Source organism: Scyliorhinus torazame, chromosome 25 (assembly GCF_047496885.1).
Source record: "Scyliorhinus torazame isolate Kashiwa2021f chromosome 25, sScyTor2.1, whole genome shotgun sequence".
In the NCBI taxonomy this organism is placed as follows: Eukaryota; Metazoa; Chordata; class Chondrichthyes; order Carcharhiniformes; family Scyliorhinidae; genus Scyliorhinus; species Scyliorhinus torazame.
Genome location: NC_092731.1, coordinates 30,229,993 through 30,256,935, shown reverse-complemented (window position 1 = coordinate 30,256,935; position 26,943 = coordinate 30,229,993). Strand labels below are relative to the sequence as shown.

The 26,943-nt window shown below is 48.2% G+C and overlaps 1 protein-coding gene across 10 annotated transcripts in view; it reads right to left on the bottom strand.

Annotated features, from left to right (window-relative positions):
• Positions 1-26,943, bottom strand: part of LOC140402452 (ryanodine receptor 1-like) — a 497,733-nt gene that overhangs the window by 298,675 nt on the left and 172,115 nt on the right. For all 10 annotated transcript variants that reach the window (XM_072490240.1, XM_072490241.1, XM_072490242.1 and 7 more), the window contains 4 exons: positions 21,511-21,676; positions 18,257-18,343; positions 11,293-11,519; positions 1,351-2,245 (listed from right to left, as the gene is read on the bottom strand). In XM_072490240.1, the coding sequence (XP_072346341.1) occupies positions 1,351-2,245; positions 11,293-11,519; positions 18,257-18,343; positions 21,511-21,676 (1,375 nt within the window). The remainder of the gene's footprint in view (positions 1-1,350; positions 2,246-11,292; positions 11,520-18,256; positions 18,344-21,510; positions 21,677-26,943) is intronic.

Below are 26,943 nucleotides of genomic sequence, written 5' to 3'. Positions count from 1 at the left end.
AAGCGAGCGAGATGGTGAGGACCGAGCAGCTCACCTGCCACATTGAAGGGAAGGGAAAATGGTGGGGAGCGAAGTTTGGGCGGCGTGGGTCGGCCGGCATGGGTTGCGAAGGATGGTCGGTTGGTTAAAAATGGGTCTTGGGCAAAAAAGCTTAAAAAACACTGCTTTACTGAAAGGATGGTGAGAATGTGGAAAACTCTGCCACAGGAAATAGTTAAGGCAAATAACACAGATGCATTTAAGGAGAAGCTGGATGGGTACATGAAGAAGGTGGTTTATGGTGATAGTCATAAGAAAAACTTGAATTGAGCAAAATTGCCAACAAAAACTAGTTGGGCCATATGGCCTGTTCCTATATATGTTATGTAATTCAGAGAAAGCCTAACTAATTATTTAATTACAAAATATATTTTAAATGTTGTTAAATTAGATATCTGTGATAACACTCTACATATGCAATTAATTTAACAATTTATCATTAATGAATATTTCAGAGTCACAGAACACAATTTAAAAACATTTTTTAAAATTTAAATGCTTCAAGAAAGTATGGAATTCCCCAGGACTTGTTGCGAGGCGATTCGTAAAGGTGAGCATTGACCATCTGTAGAACACAAATACTTGGCTGTTGTGAAAGCGGTTCGTCTGGCCCAGCAACTGAGCCACTTAACATCCTTGACCTCTTTTAAGTCCCCAAATTTGATGACCGAAACAGTGCATACGTCTGACCAGAGGTGCACCCTCCTGCCGTATTGGATAAAGACCAAAAAGGGATATCCCCTGCCCAAACCTGAAGCATGTATTAAATTCTCTGCATATACAAATAGAGGCCTAATGACTGGCTGAGGTCCTACTGGAAGAGTGATTTGTCCTAAAGAATGTCAGCAGCAGAAAAAAAGATGAATTACTTACCTGAATAGAGCCACGGAGCAGAGGTATTCCTCCTGGCTCCATGTTGAAAGAACCTCTCAACCGTCATGACTTCTGATCCAGAGATTGATATTCTCCCTCCCCAGCAGCTCAAAGATCTCCAACACCCCCTCCCCCAGTTTAGAAATCCCCAACCACACTCCAGCTACAGGCCCCAATCCATCACCTCTCTTTTTGCTGCCGCCAAGATCCCTAACTTCCAACTTGCAGTCTCCCTTGAACATCAACTTCCAGATTTTGATGTTTATCTGCGCACATGTCGATTTGGAAGTTGCTGCCCGATTTATTCCTTAATAATGGTGAGCACTGAAGCTTCATTCATATCAAAACATCTAGACGTACATGTATGATTGCCGCGACAGCTATATGTTACTATGTAAATATATATCAATATTCAAATGGAGCAATGTATTTTCATACCTGTAATTTGACAGACTCGGGCAGTTTCATCTGCAGAAGTCCCTCCTCCAGTTCTTCCTCCTTTACTTCTCCTTCTTCCGCAATCTTGTCTTCCTTGGGCTCATCTACCTCTTCTTGTTCATCTTTCTCTCCATCTTTCTCTTCAGCTTCTTCTTCTTCTCCATCTCCTTCTTCCTCTGCCTCAGTGGTTGCCGTCTTTTCTTCCTTCGCACTTTCATCCTCACTCTTTTCAATTTCTTCTTTGACCTCGGCAAACACGCAGGGTTCGATCATCTTGAGTATGTGTTTAACGTCTTCGTCATCAAAGACCCCCATAATAAGGAGCGTGCTGACCAGTTTTAGCACTGGTACAAATTGGAACTCCACACTCCCACCCACCGGATCCCTCGTGTGCTGCCCACCGTCCTGGACAGCCTCAGTCAACATGTTAATAGCTTTGATTTTAAGAACGTCCAGTGGGATCTCAGGACTGAACTGGTAACGTTCATCACTGGTGCCAACAAAAGATAAAGAGGCAAAGTGTAGAGGGGGTCGCAAGCATGTGGAAACCCCTACGCCAGGGAGGCCGTAAACCTTGTTCGCTCCCGGAAACAACGTAATTTGTTTGGTTTCTTCCGTCATTGGGACAATGAACTCATTATTCATCATCAATCGAGACCGTTTGGCTGATTCTAGATGGACACTGATAAGTAGATCGTAGTAGCCGCTCCGTAGGAGGCCTGATATGTACATGTTCTCAATCGTGAAAAGTAACTGAAATTCATCAACGTGGCTACATATGGAATGAGCAACCCGGTTGTTGCCCAACGCGCACACAGCGCAGTACAGTTGCAATGTGTGGTAGTGAAATTGCAGTAGGTCTTTACGTTCAGAAAGCTCCAAGATGTCAATACACCTGTATGAAAATATTTAAAAGAATAAACATTAATACTCACTTTGACAAGAATTACAAATGCGGCTATTACAAGCAAAATTAGACAAAACTACACAACTGCCGAATAACAACCATGATTAAAATAAAATGTAATACTACTGCGGTGTTGTTAAAGGTAGTTAAATGCAATTGAATTATTTATGGACTACAAAACAAGTGCTTTCTAACCTGAAATAAACACAAAAACTCAGCAGAATCTGTGAAGAGAGGGGCAGGACCGAAATATTTGTCCTGAAGTCAAAGGATGGGCTGGAAAACTTAGGCCAACGTTTCACAGCAAAGACCTTTCATCCCGACCCGAAATGTTGAGCAGAATTTAATGCCATCCCATGTGGCAAATTTGGTGGTAGTGCTGAATGGTGGTGGGGGTGGGACATTATTTACTTGAGGAGGGTGGGGGGGGGGGGGGGGGGGGAGAAATCGCACTGTCTTCCTACCGCCACCTTAAGTATGCCTGTTGTGGTAGTCACAATTAACTGCATTAGATGTATATTAGATGTAGTACGGTAAGACTCCTGTACTAGAGGTACATGGGTAAATCCCTGCCTGCTGGCTCCGCCCAGTAGCTGCGTATAAATGTGCGAGCTCGCCGGGGCTGCTCCCATTCTGGTAGCAGCTACAGGAGGCCACACATCTTTGCTCAATAAAGCCTTGATTATTCACTACTCTCGTCTTTACTCCAGGCACCTCCTGTCCACGAGACTGCAACTCCCCGGTGAGTCCCTAGACGATTATTGGTGTGCCCTGCACATCCTGGCGAGGAACTGTGACTGCCAGGCAGTTTCGGCAGTCCAGCATATAGAACTTTTAATCAGAGATGCTTTTGTTACGGGCATGAGGTCAGCGGACATCCGCCAGCGCCTATTGGAGGGGGATACGCTTGATCTTGCGGGAACCAGGCAGCTCGCGAACTCGTTAACAGTGGCCTCCCGTAACGTCCAGTCGTACGCCCCCGACTGCATGGCACCCTCATGGGCATCGTGGGCCCCACCATCTACCGACCCCAGCCCACCGCATGCCTGCGCCGCGTGGCAGCCAGCCAACCCCGGGGGGCCCAAATGCTACTTTTGCGGGCAGAACACCCCCGGCAGCGCTGCCCGGCGCGGAGCGCAACCTGCAACGGCTGCAGAAAGAAGGGACATTTTGCTGCTGTGTGCCAGGCCCGGTCGGTCGCCGCTGTTTCTAGGCCAGCGTTCCTACCACGTGCAGATCGTGGGCGCCGCCATCTTCTTCTCCGCAGGCCACGTGCAGCCCGTGGGCATCGCCATCTTTAATGCTGCCCGCCATGTGCGCCGCCATCTTTGGCATCATTTTGGACGGCGCCTCAGGACCCCTGCTCGTTGGGAAGCTTGTCTGGCCACTCATCGCCTGCCACCACCGCTGACCAGCCCGGGGCCTCCCAGCATCAGCCGCAGCTCGCCTCGATCACCCTCGACCAGTCCCGGCCCCACAACCGCAACGACAACGGTGAAAAGCGATGGGCACAAGTCTTCCTGCCTTTTTGACTCAGAGAGCACGGAAAGCTTCATCCACCCCACTAAGGAAGTCCACCTCCGGGGTCTCGCTCCCACCATGGCTGGCAGTTCTGGGACCCGTCCTCCTTCGCAAACGTCCATAGGTCCATAAGTCGGACCCGTTGGTCGAAAGAGTCCAACTACTGCACGTGGCGCACCCCTCCGGGTGCCAGGACACAGTCTCCCTCCGGGACCAGGCACCCGCTGGATCCCCACCCACGGCCCACCACCCGACACCCCCCCCTCCGGTTGCCCCTGCGCCACTCATCCTCTCCCCAGCGCACCTCACTGCAGCCCCCGCCCCAGGAGGATCTGTCCTCCCACTGGTTCCACTCAGGGGCGATGAAGACAAGAACAACACGCTTCCCGAGTCACAGACGACCAAGTCGGCGCCCGCATCACCACCAGGACCGATGCGATCACAGCGGAGGATCAAGGCCCCCAACAGACTGAACTTGTAAATTTTTCCACCACCCCCGCCGGACTCTTTTTTTTTTTAAACAGTGGGTGAATGTGGCAGTCACCACTAACTGTATTAGATGTGTCATGCAAGAGTGCCTTTAAGAACTGAATGTTTAAGCAATGTACCTTTAAGAAAACAGTGATGTCATAGAGTGGTGTAGCCGCATAAAATGGCTAACTCCCGATTAGAATGGCCAAACCACGATTTAAAATGGCGAATGGAAGAGGCTGATGGGAAAATCAGCCAACGTAACTCAGACAGCTGCAGGCAAAACTGTGTATTCGCCTCTGGGGAGGCCAGACAGAATCGATACCTGCAGCCATCAACACAACAACACCCCAGCCGTCTGCATAGTAAGTAGCAATCCCCGGGAACAATATGCTACAAATTAGTAACACAAAGCCAACCCAGACTTTTCGGCGCCAGCAGGAGCTTACACAAAGAGAGGTGAATGACCACCCCTCGATCAATGAATCGCTCCAGCATTGGTGAATATCGAACCAATTGATTGGGACCAAGTCCAATCACTTGGAACCAGGTACAAGGTCCGCCCCGAGAGGCGGGAAGCCCCTGGGGACTATAAGAATCGGGGCCAAGTTCAAATCAACCCTTCTTCTCCTCTCCGCACCCTTCGAGACCCTTCTGCTGACCCTCTACAACAGCCGCAAGAAACAGTAAGTCTTACTCCAACGCTCGCTACGAGATAGGCACTCCTGACTATCGACTTGTACCCACTTTGAATCCCGCAGGCTCAGAATCCATACGAAAGGCCATTCGTTTCCCTGACCTGGTGGACCATTTCCAAAGGTAAGTATTGGCCTGTTAATTGTAGGAAGTAGCTTAGAAGTAGAATTAAAGTATAAGTATTGATTACTGTATATATTAAATGTGCGTTGATTTAACTCTTACGAAGCGGTGTGTTAGATTATTGATCATTACTCGGACTTGAACCACATGGCGGTATCAGAAAGATACCTGGCGACTCGAGAGCAAAGGTGATAGAACAAGAACAATTAAACTAAGGCTAAAACGAGCAACAGTGGGTGAGCTCAGCTCCGTTCAGCCATTTTGGTAGTTTTGGTTTTGCAGTTTAAAGTGCCTGGCTGGTTTTGCTGAGAGCAGCTAAAAAGTAGAAAGCCAGTTTGAGACAGCAGCTTGAGAAGTTCTGGTTTGCTGTGATTTGCTTGAAGGGAGAAAGCCAGGTTTGAGAAAGAAGTGTGGGTGTGTCTGTGGGTTTCCAGAGCGGCATGAAGAAAGCAAGGTGCTGGAGCTGAAGTCACCCAAACTAATATATCTCTGCCATAAAACAGAAAATATATATATCCTTTAACCTGATGTGATACTGTTTAAAGGTGTTAAGTCTCTTGGAAGTTTGAAGGAACATTTCAAGAAGTTATTTACTGTTGCAATATTTTCTGAGTTATCTTTGAAGTAAGGGGTGTTAAGAGATCCAATGTTTATTTAAGGTGTTAAGTTGAGCTCATGGAATAAACAGTGTTTTGTGTTTAAAAACCCACGTGTCCATAATTGTAATCCCACACCGAGGGAACAAGCCGTGTGCTCGGAAAAGCAACAAATACATTATAGGGCGAGGTTGGTTGAACTCCAAGATACATTTTGGGGTTCGGAAAACGCCTCGCCCATAACAGATGTATATTAGATGTAGTACGGTAAGACTCCTGTACTAGAGGTACATGGGTAAATCCCTGCCTGCTGGCTCCGCCCAGTAGGAGGCGTATAAATGTGTGCTCTCGCCGGTGCTGCTCCCATTCTGATTCCAGCTACAAGAGGCCACACATCTTTGCTCAATAAAGCCTCGATTATTCACTACTCTCAAAGAACAAAGAACTGTACAGCACAGGAACAGGCCCTTCGGCCCTCCAAGCCCGTGCCGACCATACTGCCCGACTAAACTACAATCTTCTACACTTCCTGGGTCCGTATCCTTCTATTCCCATCCTATTCATATATTTGTCAAGATGCCCCTTAAATGTCCCTATCGTCCCTGCCTCCACTACCTCCTCCGGTAGTGAGTTCCAGGCACCCACTACCCTCTGCGTAAAAAACTTGCCTCGTACATCTACTCTAAACTTTGCCCCTCTCACCTTAAACCTATGCCCCCTAGTAATTGACCCCTCTACCCTGGGGAAAAGCCTCTGACTATCCACTCTGTCTATGCCCCTCATAATTTTGTATACCTCTATCAGGTCGCCCCTCAACCTCCTTCGTTCCAGTGAGAACAAACCGAGTTTATTCAATCGCTCCTCATAGCTTATGCCTTCCATACCAGGCAACATTCTGGTAAATCTCTTCTGCACCCTCTCTAAAGCCTCCACATCCTTCTGGTAGTGTGGCGACCAGAATTGAACACTATACTCCAAGTGTGGCCTAACTAAGGTTCTATACAGCTGCAACATGACTTGCCAATTCTTATACTCAATGCCCCGGCCAATGAAGGCAAGCATGCCGTATGCCTTCTTGACTACCTTCTCCACCTGTGTAGCCCCTTTCAGTGATCTGTGGACCTGTACTCCTAGATCTCTTTGACTTTCAATACTCTTGAGGGTTCTACCATTCACTGTATATTCCCTACCTGCATTAGCCCTTCCAAAATGCATTACCTCACATTTGTCCAGGTTAAACTCCATCTGCCATCTCTCCGCCCAAGTCTCCAGACAATCTAAATCCTGCTGTATCCTCAGACAGTCCTCATCGCTATCCGCAATTCCACCAACCTTTGTGTCGTCTGCAAACTTACTAATCAGACCAGTTACATTTTCCTCCAAATCATTTATATATACTACAAAGAGCAAAGGTCCCAGCACTGATCCCTGTGGAACACCACTGGTCACAGCCCTCCAATTAGAAAAGCATCCCTCCATTGCTACCCTCTGCCTTCTATGGCCTAGCCAGTTCTGTATCCACCTTGCCAGTTCACCCCTGATCCCGTGTGACTTCACCTTTTGTACTAGTCTACCATGAGGGACCTTGTCAAAGGCCTTACTGAAGTCCATATAGACAACATCTACTGCCCTACCTGCATCAATCATCTTAGTGACCTCCTCGAAAAACTCTATCAAGTTAGTGAGACACGACCTCCCCTTCACAAAACCGTGCTGCCTCTCACTAATACGTCCATTTGCTTCCAAATGGGAGTAGATCCTGTCTCGAAGAATTCTCTCCAGTAATTTCCCTACCACTGAAGTAAGGCTCACCGGCCTGTAGTTCCCGGGATTATCCCTGCCACCCTTCTTAAACAGAGGAACAACATTGGCTATTCTCCAGTCCTCCGGGACATCCCCTGAAGACAGCGAGGATCCAAAGATTTCTGTCAAGGCCTCAGCAATTTCCTCTCCAGCCTCCTTCAGTATTCTGGGGTAGATCCCATCCGGCCCTGGGGACTTATCTACCTTAATATTTTTTAAGACACCCAACACCTCGTCTTTTTGGATCACAATGTGACCCAGGCTATCTACACCCCCTTCTCCAGACTCAACATCTACCAATTCCTTCTCTTTGGTGAATACTGATGCAAAGTATTCATTTAGTACCTCGCCCATTTCCTCTGGCTCCACACATAGATTCCCTTGCCTATCCTTCAGTGGGCCAACCCTTTCCCTGGCTACCCTCTTGCTTTTTATGTACGTGTAAAAAGCCTTGGGATTTTCCTTAACCCTATTTGCCAATGACTTTTCATGACCCCTTCTAGCCCTCCTGACTCCCTGCTTAAGTTCCTTCCTACTTTCCTTATATGCCACACAGGCTTCGTCTGTTCCCAGCCTTTTAGCCCTGACAAATGCCTCCTTTTTCTTTTTGACGAGGCCTACAATATCATTCGTCATCCAAGGTTCCCGAAAATTGCCGTATTTGTCTTTCTTCCTCACAGGAACATGCCTGTCCTGTATTCCTATCAACTGACACTTGAAAGCCTCCCACATGTCAGATGTTGATTTGCCCTCAAACATCCGCCCCCAATCTATGCTCTTCAGTTCCCGCCTAATATTGTTATAATTAGCCTTCCCCCAATTTAGCACATTCATCCTCGGACCACTCTTATCCTTGTCCACCAGTACTTTAAAACTTACTGAATTGTGGTCACTGTTACCGAAATGCTCCCCTACTGAAACATCTACCACCTGGCCGGGCTCATTCCCCAATACCAGGTCCAGTACCGCCTCTTCCCTAGTTGGACTGTTTACATATTGTTTTAAGAAGCCCTCCTGGATGCTCCTTACAAACTCTGCCCCGTCTAAGCCCCTGGCACTAAGTGAGTCCCAGTCAATATTGGGGAAGTTGAAGTCTCCCATCACCACAACCCTGTTGTTTTTACTCTTTTCCAAAATCTGTCTACCTATCTGCTCCTCTATCTCCCGCTGGCTGTTGGGAGGCCTGTAGTATACCCCCAACATTGTGACTGCACCCTTCTTATTCCTGATCTCTACCCATATAGCCTCACTGCCCTCTGAGGTGTCCTCTCGCTGTATAGCTGTGATACTCTCCTGAACAAGTAGCGCAACTCCGCCTCCCCTTTTACATCCCCCTCTATCCCGCCTGAAACATCTAAATCCTGGAACGTTTAGCTGCCAATCCTGCCCTTCCCTCAACCAGGTCTCTGTAATGGCAACAACATCATAGTTCCAAGTACTAATCCAAGCTCTAAGTTCATCTGCCTTACCCGTAATGCTCCTTGCATTAAAACATATGCACTTCAGGCCACCAGACCCGCTGTGTTCAGCAACTTCTCCCCGTCTGCTCTGCCTCAGAGCCACACTGTCCATATTCCCTAGTTCTCCCTCAACGCTCTCACCTTCTGACCTATTGCTCCCGTGCCCACCCCCCTGCCATACTAGTTTAAACCCTCCCGTGTGACACTAGCAAATCTCGCGGCCAGGATATTTATGCCTCTCCGGTTTAGATGCAACCCGTCCATCTTATACAGGTCACACCTGCCCCGGAAGAGCTCCCAGTGGTCCAGATAACCGAAACCCTCCCTCCTACACCAGCTGTTTAGCCACGTGTTTGTCTGCTCTATCTTCCTATTTCTAGCCTCACTGGCACGTGGCACAGGGAGTAATCCCGAGATTACAACCCTCGAGGTCCTGTCTTTTAACTTTCTGCCTAGCTCCCTGAACTCCTGCTGCAGGACCTCATGCCTCTTCCTGCCTATGTCGTTAGTACCAATATGTACAACGACCTCTACCTGTTTGCCCTCCCCCTTCAGGATTCCCTCTACCCGTTCGGAGACATCCTGGACCCTGGCACCAGGGAGGCAACATACCATCCTGGAGTCTCTTTCACGTCCACAGAAGCGCCTATCTGTTCCCCTGACTATAGAGTCCCCTATAACTATTACTCTTTTGCGCTTTGACCCTCCCTTCTGAACATCAGAGCCAGCCGTGGTGCCACTGCTCTGGCTGCTGCTGTTTTCCCCTGATAGGCTATCCCCCCCGACAGTATCCAAAGGGGTATATCTGTTCGAGAGGGGGACAACCACAGGGGATTCCTGCACTGACTGCCTGCCCTTTCTGGTGGTCACCCATTTCTCTGCCTGCACCTCGTCTTTGTAGTAATTGATTGTGCATGACCTGTTGACTGCCATTCCGCCTTACCACCAACTGCGACCCTAAAATGGGGCATTAATGCTCACTTCAAGGTCTCAGCCAATATTCACCCAGTGAGAGGCAGAAGACTGGGGGCACGATCCAATGGTCAAGCTGTGTTCAAAAAGCAGTGGCCGCAGCGAAGCGTGGCCGATAAAAGTCGAGAGACCCCGCCTCTGGGATCTATCCAGCTCGCAACGCCTTGCGAGATAGTGTTAGATCTCTGTTCCTGTAAGCCCTGCCCAGTGTGGGCGGGATCACTTTTTGGCAAATCTACATATTAGAGCGAGACAGCTATTCTCACTCTAATGTGCAGATTCCCCAGGTACCTCAGGCTTTGGGATTCATCCCCTTTGCCTCTGAGACCTCGGGCGAGCGCTGCTCAGCACTGGTCTCCACAACCGGGGACCAGACGGAACGGCACTTGTGGGGATCACCTAGGGGATCGGAGGCCCCCAGGTGCATGCCCTTGGGGTGTGTGGTACCCTGTGCTGCTGGTGCCACCCGGGCACCCCATCAATGCCACCTCCCAGCTTGGCATGGTCAAGGTGCCATAGCCAGCTGGCATGGGCACTGACAGGGGGCACTGCCAAGCTCCAGGGGGCTCGGAGATCAGGACGCCATTTCGAAACCTCTTGCTGCACTGGGGAGTTCCGGCGAGCAGAGTTCCCAGTGTACAAAACGGGGCTATGTACAGCCTCGGCCGCACATTCTCCGCCGAGGCCCCTTGTACAACGCGACTCTAGCCGTGTTATTTCTCGGGCTAAATAATCTCGCCACGGGACTTTGTTCTCAATTAGTTGAATCGGGCCCTCAGCATGCGGGAACATGACAAGAAATCCCGTGTAGGGTTCCTTGCTGACTCCTGGGGGGGGGCCCTTCATTCAAAGAATTTCTGTGCCCGATTGTGGGACCCAGCCTCAGGAAGGGGGAATAGAATGGGGGGGGGGGGGGGGGTTGCCCACTGAAAGCCAACCCCCTGCCCTTGCTACTGTCCTTTTCCACCTCTCCCCCTGCCATCCCACACCATGACCTCCACCGTCATCACTCACCTGTGACGTGGGTCCATCCACAATCCTAGGTCTGTCGGTGACAATACCGAGAGCAGCCACTACTTCCCCGATAACGTTGCCATTTAATAGAACTGTCGGGCTTTGATTGAGAGCCAGCTCTTTCTGGGCAGGACATCCACCCACTGGGCCTTGAGCCTGAGTAGCATTTGATGTGGCAGGTCTTTCCTGAAAGGGGTGACACAGGACACTTGCTGTCTCTCAGGGCGGCGACCCCCCCCCGCCCCCCCCGCCATGGTATCCGTTAAAATCCACCGCTTCTCTCCCCACAGACGCTGCCTGACCCGCTGAGTATTTCTAGTATTTAGCTTTTATTTCTGATTTCCAGCCTCCGTAGTACATTGCTTTCCTATTCCCTCACTTGTTCTCCTCAGGAATGTGCAGTGCCATCATGATGAGTGGGTCTGTGCATTCCACCATCCAGCCATGCCGTTCACTGATTCGCCCAGTTTCCACACTCAGGAAGTCATTCGGCATCCGACTCCACACTACCGGCGTGATCATTTGGACATCAAGCCTGGGAGGACATTGAGGGATGGTATTCTTCCTCTCGCTCTTAAACATAGCTGCTGAAATAGGCATAATGTTCTGTAAAATACAAAAGGAAGAATCAAGCATTTTCATAGATCTTCATAGAATTTACAGTGCAGAAGGAGGCCATTCGGCCCATCGAGTCTGCACCGGCTCTTGGAAAGAGCACCCTACCCAAGCCCACACCACCCTATACCCATAATCCAGTAGCCCCACTCAACCATCACTAAGGGTAATTATTGTACACTAAGGGCAATTTAGCATGGCCAATCCACCTAACCCGCACATCTTTGGACTGTGGGAGGAAACCGGAGCACCCGGAGGAAACCCACGCAGACACGGGGAGGACGTGCAGACTCCGCACAGACAGTGACCCAAGCCTTAAATCGAATCTGGGACCCTGGGGCTGTGAAGCAACTGTGCTATCCACATTGTGCTGCCCCATTTTATCAAATATAAAGTGCACTGTATAAGCAACGCCTTCACCAAAGCCTTACCCATCATACTCGTCATGAACCACACACTTAATAGCTTTTACATTTGCTGCTCTTTATACTTTATTTAGATGTGCATCTCTTTTCTTCCTTTTCCTCACAATGTACAATTCAGTTATCTGCATTATCTTCTGATTCTGATGAAAGTCTTTGTGTGGAACATAAAGGTGGCTTGCTGCGTTCTATTAGTGATTCAGATTTCCAGCATCTGCAGTGTTTCCTTTAAATGCGACTAAAACGGAGGGCGGAATTGTAGATTCCCGCCGGGCCAGGAACAGAGGCGGATGGGTCCGGGATTACCCGGTTTACCAGCATGGTCCCACTACTGGACCTCATGACTGGTGAATGGAGGCAGCGTCCCAGCGGCGGACGAGAGGGGCCTGCACCTGAGGCATTTTAAGGCACCTCGCCCTCGCTACTGGGGCAGGAACATGACTGCAGCTGCAGCCACCGACCCTCTGGTTCAATTAGCTAATCCAACAAAAATATAGGGTAGAATATTTAGGATGGCAAGCACTCCCAGTGACTCAGAAGCCCACTGCCAATTAATGCTCAATTGAACGTTGACTGGCAGCGGGCGGGGCTTGGAAAGAAGTCCCACCTTTGGAGAGCTGTCAGCCAATCAGATTAGCCAACAGCTCTCCAGCCACAGCGCTGCAATGGTCAAAAGAGGCACTGCAGCACTTTGCCTGGTGGGAAGGAGTCAGGGGTGGAATCGTACATCGGGGTTGGGCCAGGAGAGGGAGGCCCAGAGCTCACAGGGCTTCCTTCCTCACCCTTGCTTCTGTGATTGAGGAAAGTTAAAAAAAACAGATCTCCCACCTGCCCCTGCAAGATGGCCTAAAAATCGCAAGGGTAAAGTAATATTCAGGCAACACGGCAGATAATCCCTTCGAACGGCTCAATAATTGTCAGCGGGGCTGATCCACACATGTGCCTGCCAACTAAATATCGCGCAAGTGAGCGATGACTTCAGGATGTGCGTCCTGTACCATCAAGTTCAAATTTTACACTCTTCCGGGTTGAGCACACGCCCACCCAGGTCAAGTGGGGCAGCATGGTAGCACAGTGAGTAGCACAGTTGCTTCACAGCTCCAGGGTCCCAGGTTCGATTCCCGGCTTGGGTCACTGTCCGTGCGAAGTCTGCACGTTCTCCCCGTGTGGGTGTGGGTTTCCTCCGGGTGCTCCGGTTTCCTCCCACAGTCCAAAGATGTGCGGGTTAGGTGGATTGGCCGTGCTAAATTGCCCTTAGTGTCCAAAAAGGTTAAGTGAGGTTACTGGGTTAGGGTGGAGGTGTGGGCTTGGGTAGGGTGCTCTTTCCAAATGGCTTCCTTCTGCACTGTAAATACTATGATAAGTAAAATTCTGCCCTCAGTGTTGGGTATATCCCAATGATAATCCCAACATCAGGGTCCCAAGCTCACATTAAAAATCCTGTTCAGAGTATCAGTTCCTACTTCAATGAACTGTTGCATAAAATGCATCATTTCCTAATAACAGCCACCTGTGAATACCTACAAGGTGATGTGATGCTCTTTACTTTTACAGGTAAAGCAGTTCCTAGTTTATTTGATATTAGTTGCCATGGCTCATAATGTCCACGCTAATCGTAGTAATCTTTCCGATACATCATGCAACATTGCTGGTCATGCTCCGGTCACCGGCTCATTTTCTGTTGCGATCATTTCTTTAGTGATTGATCTGCCTCTTGTGCTCTTTGTACTCTTGTGCCCTCTTCCTGGGTGAGCCCTGATACAGGGAGACTGCTGCAGCATTTCTTCAGACAGGAGGGGCCTCTAGTGTTGTGTTCGGTGATGTAGTCGTTGTAATGATGTACACAGAGCATATAGTTGATTTAACTATAAAGGTGATTTCCAATAAACACGGGGTAAAGGTAACTAACGAACTATAATACAGACCATGGCTACCAAACAAATTCAGTGCATTCTCGTGGAGCTACTCTTAGTGCGACTATCTTCATGTACGTCTTACTACCAACTGCTGGGTGTCTAGAGTCACATGATGGATCTCTATCGCCACCAGCTGGTTGGTGGTCGCATTACTAACCATATTGAGAACTGTGCACAGGCAGATCACCACATCTCGGACAGTCTGGGCACTAGAGCCCTAATCTGCTGCCTTTGGTTCGCCTCCAGGCAGTCAAGCTGGCCCCACTCACATTTTAGGGAACTTGTTAGAATGTTTTTTAATAGGACTTTAATGAACAGTTTGGCTACACAAAGTATGCAGGCGAGTAACTCTGCCACCACTCCCCGCATCCTGCCTTCACAAAAATAGCCGGGATCCCAATGGACCCAGGAAACCAGGATGCGGGCTGGCAACGTTATTTTTATCCCAATCCAAGCAGCGCCTTAACATTAAGCATATGGGGCGGGATGCTCCACCCCACCGCGCCACATTTCTGTCTCACCACACCGGCGGGATTCAACATTTTGCCGGCTGGTCAATGGGGTTTCCCGTTGTGGGGCAGCCCCCCACTGTTGGGAAACCTCCGGGCAGCCGGCAAAACGGAGCATCCCGCCGGCGGAGAATCCCACCCAACGAATTTGTTTGGTTGACCTTCATAGTTCCTTAATGCTGCGAACGTTCTTCGTGTTTAATCTTTGATCAGACTGAACAAGGAGAAAAGACTTGATTCTCATTTTCCCCTGATGAGCATGAAGCCATTTTTTTTCCGTCAAAGGTCAGGGGTGGGATTCTCCGGGAATCGGCGGGGCGGGCAGAAACGGCGCAGTGGAGTGGCGGGAACCACTCCGGCATCGGGCCGCCCCAAAGGTGCGGAATCCTCTGCACTTTCAGGGGCTAGGCCGGCGCTGGAGTGGTTTACGCCCTGCCGGCCAGCGTGGAAAGCCTTTGGCGCCGCGCTCCGGCGGGGGGAGGGGGGGGGGGGGGTCGGAGAATCCGTCCCAGTTCTCAGAACATTGATGACGATGGAGAAACATACTTGGGAATTGGGCGGATCGGTGGCAGATTAAATTCAATGTACAGAAATGAAGTAAGTGGTTTACAAAAAGTCTCGGGAGGTGTTAATATTTAAAGGGTGAGCAAATAATGCATATGTTAAAGTGTCTAGACCTTAGGCATCCTGATTTGGCAATAAATTGAAGCTATCGCAACAATGCTTGGTGGCAAGACAGTAAAGCAAATCTGATGTGTTAAAAAGTCACCATTGAATTGACATGAGGTGGTAATCCTGTCACTTTATAAATCATTACAGCAACCACACAGAATGCAGTGCACAGCAGCTCAGAAAGGATACTGAAAGTACAAAGAGAGAAACCAAGAGAAACTAGAATGGTTGAGGGGATTACTTCAGAGGATTGGAAAAGCTGTGGCCAAGTGGCTAATCTACGAAACAGGCTTCTGGGGAGAAGCACAAGCAGGCAGCGTTGATTCATTCAATTGCAAATTTGAGAGATTGCTTTCAAAAGATCATTTGAGAGAGCTTCAGTATTTGAGACATGACTTATGCGAAGTGCGTTACGTTTAAGAGGACCAAGTAAGGTAGAAGCATTTACAAAGCTCCCCAGGCTAGGGCCACGATTTAACGGCGGGATGTTCCAGGGTGCTTCCCGGTGGCTGGGTCAGCGAGCCAGTATTTAAAGGCACTTTGAGGCAGAAATCATCCCCCACTGGCTCCATGCCAGGGCAGGCCGCCCTGCCAGCTGATTCACCCAGAAAGCGCCTGGCAGCTCCCCTTCAACAAGGCGAAGCTACACAAACGCTTCCCCCGAACACACTCCACTCAGCTCCCGGCCGTGGCAGCACGGAGACCGAGTCTACGTTTCAGCGATGCCAAAGTGGCCAGGCTGTTGTGGAGGTAAGACCTTTGTCGCCCGAGGGAGTCGGGGCCACCAATGCCACCTGGGAGGCAGTGACAGCGGCTATCAGTTCGGACAGCGTCAGAAGGAGGACCCCCCCCACCCCCCGAGCAAGTCTCACGGTCAGCGGGCAGGACATGGTGGCATGGTGATTCCAGTGTCACTGGTGAGGCGGCTGTGGCACTCTGCCCCAGGCCCTCCAGAAGAAATCCACTAAAGTCACCTGGTGCCACAGGGAGTGAAACGCAGTCGGCTGCTTCCACCTCCGATGTGCATCCTGGGGCCACATCTTGACCACAGCAGCAGAGCACAGAAAATGAAGATGAGGGGGGGGGGTGCACCATGTGTGACTGGGGACCAGAGGGGCTTTGACGTTGCACAATTAAAACGTTACAATTGACGGTTGTGAAGCCTCTGCCACTCCCCTCCCGCTGGGCCAGGAACGGTGACCTGGAGCAAAAGCCCCTGGAGCGGACCACGTCAAAGACAGGACTCAGGATTTGGCACAGACGAGCAGCACCAAAGTTTACCATTTACCTCAAAGCGGCGGTGGGGGGGGGGGGGGGAAAGACAGCGGCGGCGGCGGGGGGGGAAAGACAGCGGCGGCGGCGGGGGGGGAAAGACAGCGGCGGCGGCGGGGGGGGGAAAGACAGCGGCGGCGGCGGGGGGGGGAAAGACAGCGGCGGCGGCGGGGGGGGGAAAGACAGCGGCGGGGGGGAAAGAGAGCGGCGGGGGGGGGAAAGAGAGCGGCGGGGGGGGGAAAGAGAGCGGCGGGGGGGGGGAAAGAGAGCGGCGGGGGGGGGGGGGAAAGAGAGCGGCGGGGGGGGGGGGGGAAAGAGAGCGGCGGGGGGGTATCCTCCTCGTGCCGGGTCTGCAAAGATGTGGCACATGTGCCGCACGGTCTCCTTGCTGAGACGGAACCTCCCGCGGCACGTGCTGCCCGGCCTCTGCTCAAACAACCAACGCCACCTGTACACCTTGAGCCGTCGCTGGCGAGACCCTCTGGGTCCCTCCCCGGCCTGATGGGCGCCTTGGTCCTCAGGGTGAGCGGCCTGCACACGAGTTGCCGCCTTGACCCTCCGTCGATGCTGCTGCCGTGACTGGCTGCCACCAGCACCACGAGGGCAGCTGCTGTGGGTTCAACGATACCATCCATATTGCTGTATCTGTGAGGAAGTGGAGAAGGAGAGACACCGACAATCGCTTCTGGCGTCCACCCCGGGACACTCGGGCCCCCAAGCCTTCGGCTGGACAATCCCACCCTGTGACATAACTGGGATCCAGGGAGCGTTTTTTTCCACAAGCTGCTTTGCAGAAGTGGATGAATGAGTTTTGGAGTTTTGCTGAACTGTATTGTCTCCTGAACTGCATGAAGTTTAATCCGGGGGTGGGTTTACATTAGGAATCGAATCACATGTACACCAGCACAAAGGCTCCTGACATGATCAGAGCTTCAAATACCCCAGGACCCTGAACCCTCACTGCATAATTCGAGTGCGTGAATTTCCACTGCTTTTGTGACGAAACACAAAACAAAAGTGTAATGGTGTGCGAGAAGATCAGCTCTGTAAAGCGGTAATAGTAATTCCATGTCCTGTAGCCATCTGGGATGGCCACGTCCCGATTACAAAATGGACACTTGAAAAGAATCCAGGGAAAATTGGACAATGCTAAGAAACAAACAGGTGCAAACTCTGTCTGTTGGTTAGAACCGTAAACTCTCAGACAGGACAGAAACTACCAAACAATCTACATACTAATGAGCCATCTCCAGGGACAAAAGGGAAACATTTAGATATACAATGTTAAGGCAGACTCCCCGGCGCCAGAGGAAGCTAAGACAAAGCTGACTAACAGTCACCAGGACATGCCCAGCGATCAAGGAACCACCCCTCTATTGGAGGAAAATCGATACAGATGATTGGGAAGGACCCAATTAGTTGAGGCCAAGTTCAAGGCCCGCCCAAAAGCACGCGAAGCCCTTTTGGGTATAAAAGGTATCCCCCAAGGGAAAATCTTCCTCCTTTGGCTCTCAGCGAAGAGAGAGACCAGCCTAGCAGCTGCACCAGACCAAGTAAGTCCCAAGTCAACGCACGCTACGAGATAGACGCTCCTAGTTGCTACCCTGTAAACAGCTCAACCCAGCAGCCTCAGAACCGAGCAACGGCCATTGTTCCTCTGACTGAGTGGGCACCCGAAGCTAAGTATAGGCTTTAGTAATAGTGGTAGTTTAGTTTGTGGAGTTTATGCATGAGTAGATTTGACTGTGTGTAAACAAATGAGCATTGCTTTTGAACTTACTAACTGGTGTATCGAGTCATTGATCAGTATTCGGTTCTGAACCTTGAGGCGGTGTCGAAAGATACCTGGCGACTCTTGAGCAAACGTGATTAAACAGAGCCAAATTAAGAGCCAACCAAAAGTTAGCAACAGTCCCACATCCCAATGTCATACATACCTTCAGCTTTCCAAGCTCAAACTGGAGCATATTCTGGCTGGAAGGTTGAACAAAGACTGCAGGGAATAGCTTCTTACTGGGTTCAACCTATTCGACATAATAAAACAAAGCAAACAGCATTAAAAACGTTAATTGCAGCTGAAGTCCGACAGATAAAAATAGCCATGATGTGGAGATGCCGGCGTTGGACTGAGGTGGGCGCAGCAAGAGGTCTCACAACACCAGGTTAAAGTCCAACAGGTTTGTTTGGAATCACTAGCTTTCGGAGCGCAGCTCCTTCATCAGGTGAGTAAATAAAAATAGATTTATCCAATTTGTTTTGAATACACTTACTACATTATTTCTGCATAAATGTCACAAAAGTTGTGAGAGTGATGCCGAGTGAAAGTGATGACTAGTTTGAGCAATGCCATGGCATTGTAAACTTCTCATCCTACTATTTTGTGACAAAGGATATTGAGTTCCTTCACATTCTGGCTCAATAATGTTTAAATCTCTCAAATACAGAGTTTACAAAAATTGGAAAATTTCCTTGTCTGAAACATTTACAATATTGTGTTCTTAGCAACTTTGCTGATTATAACTAACCATGCTTGGCAAGATTGTGCCAATTTGCTAGGTCGCTATTCTTTCAAAATCAGTTTAAAGGGCATCTTTACTAACCTGAGCTAATACTTTAGTTTCTAAACTCAGAAAGTCTGATATGTTTGCTTTCTTCTTTCAAATCTTGAGGAGTGCTGATTAAATCACAACAAAAAAGAAAAGAAAAGTACAGCACAGGAACAGGCCCTTCGGCCCTCCAAGTCTGTGCCGACTATGCTGCCCTTCTATCCTGAAACCTTCTACACTTCTGGGGTCCGTATTCCTCTATTCCCATCTATTCATGTATTTGTCAAGATGCCCCTTAAAATCACTATCGGCCCTGCTTCCACCACCTCCTCCGGCAACGAGTTCCAGGCACCCACTACCCTCTATGTAAAGAACTTACCTCGTACATCTCCTCTAAACCTTGCCCCTCGCACCTTTAAACCTATGCCCCCTAGTAATTGACTCTTCCATCCTTGGAAAAAGCTTCTGACTATCCACCCTGTCCATGACCCTCATAATTTTGCAGACTTCTAGCAGGTCGCCCCTCAACCTCCGTCGCTCCAGTGAGAATAAACACACCATTTGTTACATTCAGTGTAGCAGGGGATCAAAACTACTCCAGCCAGCACCAAACTCCGTATAGTGCCTTGAAGGTAACAGTATGCCCCAAGGTACTTCACATCGGAGGGAATAGAGATCAAGTGGAGTAGGATCAGGAGAGACAACTGGATGTATGGCTCTAAAGACAGGTTTGAAGAAGAGGGGAGAGCTAAGAATGGAAAGTGGAATCATCCCTGTGGTATCTGTACAGGTTTGGGAGGAGAAAGCACTGCTGGAGAAGTGCTGACTCCGTTGGGCAAGTGGCATGGAACTCGACACAAATTAAGACAAGGAGGGTTACTGACTAGTCTAGCATAATGAAGACCAGGAGCGTACAAGTAGGGAGTGCATCTGTATGCAGTCTCAGAGTGACTTTAACTGGAGCTAATTAAAGAAAATGGCCAGTCGTGACTAACTGTTTGAGGACGGGACTAAAATAGTGGGCAGGGATGTCTGTATCTACAAGGCCTTCAAAAAGGCATTTGACAACGTGCCATGTAAGAGACCTATGGAAGTAGTAACCAGTGGGGCTGCATTTTCCCATGGAACAGAATCATCTATCTTCTTCAATCACACTGGTATCTGACTTCTACCTCCTCCACCACGATCCTATGGCGACATCAATTAAAGATGAAACAGCGATGTGGGAGTCCCAGTTAGAGGCCGTGGACTCTAGTTGCCGGCACAGGATTTAAAAATAAAGAACCACAGCTGACAGCCCCATCAGTATACTCCTCCACACGAGTGATTGTGGTTAGAATGTGGCCGTTTCATCTTCACTGGGACAATGAGAGGAGGGTCCGCTGGCCTCCAGGCCTACTGCTGGGAGGTTATCTCCAAATAGCTGCTTCGCTCTGGACTCATTGGGAAGCCAGTCTGAAGTCGGAGAAATTCTGGAGGGTTCTGAAAACGGTTGGTCATTTCTTTCTTTCATGGGATGAGAATGTTGCTGGAAAGTCAGCATTTGTTAACCGTTACTAATTGTCCTGGAGAAGATGATGGTCTTCTTCAACCGCTGACATCCATATGGTGTAGGTACACCGATAATTCTGTTAGGAAGGGAGTTCCAGGATTTTGACCCAGTGACAGTGAAGGGACAGGGTTATGGTTCCAATGAGTGGCTTGGAGGGGAACTTGCATGTGGTGGGGTTCCCATGTACCTGCTGCCCTTGTCCTTCTAGATGGTAGAGGCTGCAAGTTTGGAAGGAGCTACTGAAGAAATCTTGGTGAGTTGCTGCAGTGCATCTTGTATATGGTACACCGTACTGCCACTGTGTGCTGGTGGTGGAGGGAGTTAATGTTTGATGTTGCGGATTGGTTGCTGATCAAGTGGGGCTGCTGGTACTGACTTGAGTGCTGATGGAGCTGTACTCACCCAGACAAGTGGGGTGTATTCCATCACATTCCTGACTTGTGCCTTACAGATGGTGGACAAGCTCTGGGGGAGTCAGGAGGCAAGTTATCTGTTCTACAGTTCCCAGCTTCTGACCTACTCTTGTAAAACATCATGCATTTCATTGGGAGGGGAGTCTCGGAAAAGGTGACATAACCTTAATCTCAAACCCTTATGGGTGGCACGGTAGCACAGTGGTTAGCAATATTGCTTCACAGCGCCAGGGTCCCAGGTTCGATTCTGGCTTGGGTCACTGTTTGTGCGGAGTCTGCATGTTCTCCGTGTCTGTGTGGGTTTCCTCCGGGTGCTCCGGTTTCCTCCCGCAAGTCCCGAAAGACGTGCTGTTAGGTGAATTGGACATTCTGAATTATCCCTGTGTATCCGAACAGGCGCCGGAATGTGCCGACTAGGGGCTTTTCACAGTAACTTCATTGCAGTGTTAATGTGACAAATATCATTAGAAAATTAAGAGACTTTACGGGCTGAATAGTCTATTCCTGGGGGCTGATTTTTACAGTCTTGCCGAAGTCAATGAATTTTTGAATGGCTCGCTGCATTCCCGCCCCTGCCACAAAGTGGGCCATAAAATTCCAGCTTATGTTCCTGATTATGCATTTGGTTGGCTCGAGTAAAAATTGAATTTTTCATCTACCTATTAAGAAATTGCCATTACCTGGTAGTAGGTGTTGATGTCTTTTCCATTAGCTGTGAAGGTCATGAGACCTGTAGCCAAATCGACAAGGCAGCCAATCTCCAGATCAACATTACTGCGGCTTGCTTGCTGGGAGTTGCTACTGAATTCACCTCCCCAAACCATGTAACAATTGCTGCGCTTCATGCTGTCGAGAGAAAAAGCATCAATGGTGTCCAAAGATCTTGATTTCGCCACAAAAACAGAACTTAAGTGTCTTATGGTACAAACTCCACATGCTTTACATTGCTGAGAAACTAAATCTGACATGGAAATTGGAGGATAATTGAAATGAAAATCGCTTATTGTCGCAAGTAGGCTTTAAATGAAGTTACTGTGAAAAGCCCCTCGTCGCCACATTCCGACGCTTGTTCGAGGAGGCTGGTACGAGAATTGAACCGTGCTGCTGGCCTGCCTTGGTCTGCTATCAAAGCCAGCGACTTAGCCCTGTGCTAAACCAGCCCCCTATGAAGGTCCAGGCTAACTCCAAAAGTGAACAAAGTGAGACATCCACTCCCAGTCAATCTCATTCTTGTACTGTCAAGTCATACTTTTACACCAAGTTTGCACTGTAATGCAAAATGTAACTGCTTCACGCTATGGTTACAGTTCTTTTCTCAATGCACCATTTGTACATCTGTTGGGCTTGGAATAGAATTGAAAATAAATCAATAAAACTCATTTTGGTGGTCTCTATCTACCAAGGTGCACCAACATAAAACAGCCCTCATAGCCTCGCATACAGCTAGATTGTGCAGAAATGGTAAATGGCTATTTACAAAACTCAATCTGCCACGGGTAATAAGCAAACTTTGCATTGCACTCTATTGATGTGGGACTGTATTCTCCAGTCCCCCAGCCATGTGCTTCTCGGTAGCTTGTCAATGGGATTTCCCATTGAAGCCATCCCACGCTGCCGGGAAACCTGCGAGCAGAGGTGTGTCGCCAGCGGGAAGAGAATCCCAATGTTCGGAGAATTCCGGGCCTGGTGTTCTGAGAATGGACAACAAATGTACCACATGGCAAAAAACTCTTAAATTGTATGAAGCTGCCTGCTCAGTCTGCTCTTCATTGCAAGAAAGATTAACTTTGAACTGATTACCGACAGTATTCACTTACAAATTTCAGCTTGAAGCTACTTATGATTCCATACAGGCTCCACTCATCTCCTCAAGTTGTGACTTAAACTATTAACAAGTGCTGGTTTTAACTCTTGTTCGGTGATTGCAAGCACCAGGAGCTCCTAGTGAACATGGCGAGCAATTCACCCCGTTTTTAAATTGTGTTTTCAAGTACAATAGTTTAAACTGCCCTAAAAAATATGTAATTGTATTCACAAATAATATGAAAAGTAGTTATGAATTTTCAAATAATGTACAATAGTGTCTTTAAATATCGTGTCTGCTATCTTCAGCAAAATATAGGGTTACATTGGATATCCAGCACAGAAATAGGCCATTTGTTCTAACCAGTCTATGCCAGTGTTTATACTCTATTCCAGCACCCCCCCCCCCATCCTTCCTCACCTATATTTATCATAGTAACCCTCTCTTTCCATCTCTCTCAAATGTATCTACATTATTCGCTTCAACCACACGCTGTAATAGCAAGTTCTTCAGTCTCGTTTTCCTTTGGGTGAAGATATTTCATCTGAATTCCCTATTGGATTTTCTTGGTGACTATCTTACAATGATGGCATCGAGTTATGCGCTTCCCCACAAGAGGAAATACTCTCACTGTACCCACTCTATCAAAACCTTTCATCATTTTAAAGTCCTCTATTAGGTCAATCTTCAGTCTTCGTTTTTCTAAGAGGGGAGAGGAGAGATGGTTCATCTTTTCCTGATAGGTTATACACATACATTTCTGGTTTCATCCTTTTAAATCATCGATACATCCTCTCCAGTGCCTCTATATTAGTTTCATTTGGCTTAACTAAATGAATAATGCTGCAACATATATTGCATGATCAACATGCAAGTAACAGAAACCGTTGAACAATCTCGGCAGGGCTAACAGCATCTGTGGAGAGAGACGGAGCTAAAGTTTCGAGTCTGGATGACTCTTTATCAAAACTGTGGTCAACATGTATTGTTTCAGTAAAGTCCTGCATGTATATTGGAGAGTTTATGAGAAGTAGCTATCTACCTTAGCACAGGAAACTTTCAAATTCCAAACCAGGTGTTGCACTTGCATACATTTCATAGGTTTCGTGGTTGAAGTTATGAGATGGACGGCTTATCATTTTCCTCTTATGCTTTACCAATGTTGCTCAATATTGTTCAAATGGTTTTCCTCACCCAGATCTTTGCGACCTTAATTATCCCATTTATAATTCTATTTGCCCATCTTGTATTTTTCACAATTTAGTTCAATAATTCTTAATGCAGCTAATATTTTCAGCTTGTTTTGCCAAATTGGAGGGGGAGGTGGAAAGTAATAGGCAAATACCTTTTTCACACATTATTTTATTCAGACATAGATTTGACATTTAATTTGCTAGATTTCATGACATTGTTTTGCAAGTTATATTGCTAATAGAGGAGGCAGTGGCGTAGTGGTATTGTCGCTGGACTAGTAATCCAGAGAGCCTGGGTAATGCTCTGGGGACCCTAGTTCGAATCCCGCTTTGGCAGATGGTGAAATTTGAATTCAATTTTTTAAAAATTGGAATTAAAAGTCTAAAGATGACCATGAAACTATTGTCGATTGTCATAAAAACCCATCTGGTTCACTAATGTCCTTCAGGGAAGGAAATCTGTTGTCCTTACCTGGTCTGGCCTACATACTTAAGGCATGGATCGGTACATGGGACTACGATGTGGTGGCCATCACGGAAACTTGGATAGAAGAGGGGCAGAAATGGTTGTTGGAGGTCCCTGGTTATAGATCTTTCAATAAGATTAGGGAGGGTGGTAAAAGAGGTGGGGGCGTGGCATTGTTAATTAGAGATAGTATAACAGCTGCAGAAAGGCAGTTCGAGGAGTATCTGCCTACTGAGGTAGTATGGGTTGAAGTCAGAAATAGGAAAGGAGCAGTCACCTTGTTAGGAGTTTTCTATAGGCCCCCCAATAGTAGCAGAAATGTGGAGGAACAGATTGGGAAACATTTTGGAAAGGTGCAGAAGTCACAGCGTAGTAGTCATGGGTGACTTTAACTTCCCAAATATTGAGTGGAAACTCTTTAGATCAAATAGTTTGGATGGGGTGGTGTTTGTGCAGTTTGTCCAGGAAGCTTTTCTAACACAGTATGTAGATTGTCCGACCAGAGGAGGGGCAATATTGGATTTGGTACTGGTTAATGAGCCAGGGCAAGTGATAGATTTGTTAGTGGGGGAGCATTTTGGAGATAGTGCCCACAATTCTGTGACTTTCACTTTAGTAATGGAGAGGGATAGGTACGTGCAACAGGGCAAGGTTTACAATTGGGGGAAGGGTAAATACGATGTTGTCAGACAAGAATTGAAGTGCATAAGTTGGGAACATAGGCTGTCAGGGAAGGACACAAGTGAAATGTGGAACTTGTTCAAGGAACAGGTGCTATGTGTCCTTGATATGTATGTCCCTGTCAGGCAGGGAAGAGATGGTCGAGTGAGGGAACCATGGTTGACAAGAGAGGTTGAATGTCTTGTTAAGAGGAAAAAGGAGACTTATGTAAGGCTGCGGAAACAAGGTTCAGACAGGGCATTGGAGGGATACAAGATAGCCAGGAGGGAACTGAAGAAAGGGATTAGGAGAGCTAAGAGAGGGCATGAACAATCTTTGGCAGGTAGGATCAAGGAAAACCCCAAGGCCTTTTACACATATGTGAGAAATATGAGAATGACTAGAACGAGGGTAGGTCCGATCAAGGACAGTAGCGGGAGATTGTGTATTGAGTCTGAAGAGATAGGAGAGGTCTTGAACGAGTACTTTTCTTCTGTATTTACAAATGAGAGGGGCGATATTGTTGGAGAGGACAGTGTGAAACAGACTGGTAAGCTCAAGGAAATACTTGTTAGGAAGGAAGATGTGTTGGGCATTTTGAAAAACTTGAGGATAGAAAAGTCCCCCGGGCCTGACGGGATATATCCAAGGATTCTATGGGAAGCAAGAGATGAAATTGCAGAGCCATTGGCAATGATCTTTTCGTCCTCACTGTCAACAGGGGTGGTACCAGGGGATTGGAGAGTGGCGAATGTCGTGCCCCTGTTCAAAAAAGGGACTAGGGATAACCCTGGGAATTACAGGCCAGTTAGTCTTACTTCGGTGGTAGGCAAAGTAATGGAAAGGGTACTGAAGGATAGGATTTCTGAGCATCTGGAAAGACACTGCTTGATTAGGGATAGTCAGCACGGATTTGTGAGGGGTAGGTCTTGCCTTACAAATCTTATTGAATTCTTTGAGGAGGTGACCAATCATGTGGATGAAGGTAAAGCAGTGGATGTAGTGTACATGGATTTTAGTAAGGCATTTGATAAGGTTCCCCATGGTAAGCTTCTGCAGAAAGTAAGGAGGCATGGGATAGTGGCCAGTTGGATAACGAACTGGCTAACCGATAGAAGTCAGAGAGTGGTGGTGGATGGCAAATATTCAGCCTGGATCCCAGTTACCAGTGGCGTACCGCAGGGATCAGTTCTGGGTCCTCTGCTGTTTGTGATTTTCATTAATGACTTGGATGAGGGAGTTGAAGGGTGGGTCAGTAAATTTGCAGACGATACGAAGATTGGTGGAGTTGTGGATAGTGAGAAGGGCTGTTGTCGGCTGCAAAGAGACATAGATAGGATGCAGAGCTGGGCTGAGAAGTGGCAGATGGAGTTTAACCCTGAAAAGTGTGAGGTTGTCCATTTTGGAAGGACAAATATGAATGCGGAATACAGGGTTAACGGTAGAGTTCTTGGCAATGTGGAGGAGCAGAGAGATCTTGGGGTCTATGTTCATACATCTTTGAAAGTTGCCACTCAAGTGGATAGAGCTGTGAAGAAGGCCTATGGTGTGCTCGCGTTCATTAACAGAGAGATTGAATTTAAGAGCCGTGAGGTGATGATGCAGCTGTACAAAACTTTGGTAAGGCCACATTTGGAGTACTGTGTACAGTTCTGGTCACCTCATTTTAGGAAGGATGTGGAAGCTTTGGAAAAGGTGCAAAGAAGATTTACCAGGATGTTACCTGGAATGGAGAGTAGGTCTTACGAGGAAAGGTTGAGGGTGCTAGGCCTTTTCTCATTAGAACGGAGAAGGATGAGGGGCAACTTGGTTTATAAGATGATCAGGGGAATAGATAGAGTAGATAGTCAGAGACTTTTTCCCCGGGTGGAACAAACCATTACAAGGGGACATAAATTTAAGGTGAAAGGTGGAAGATATAGGAGGGATATCAGAGGTAGGTTCTTTACCCAGAGAGTAGTGGGGGCATGGAATGCACTGCCTGTGGAAG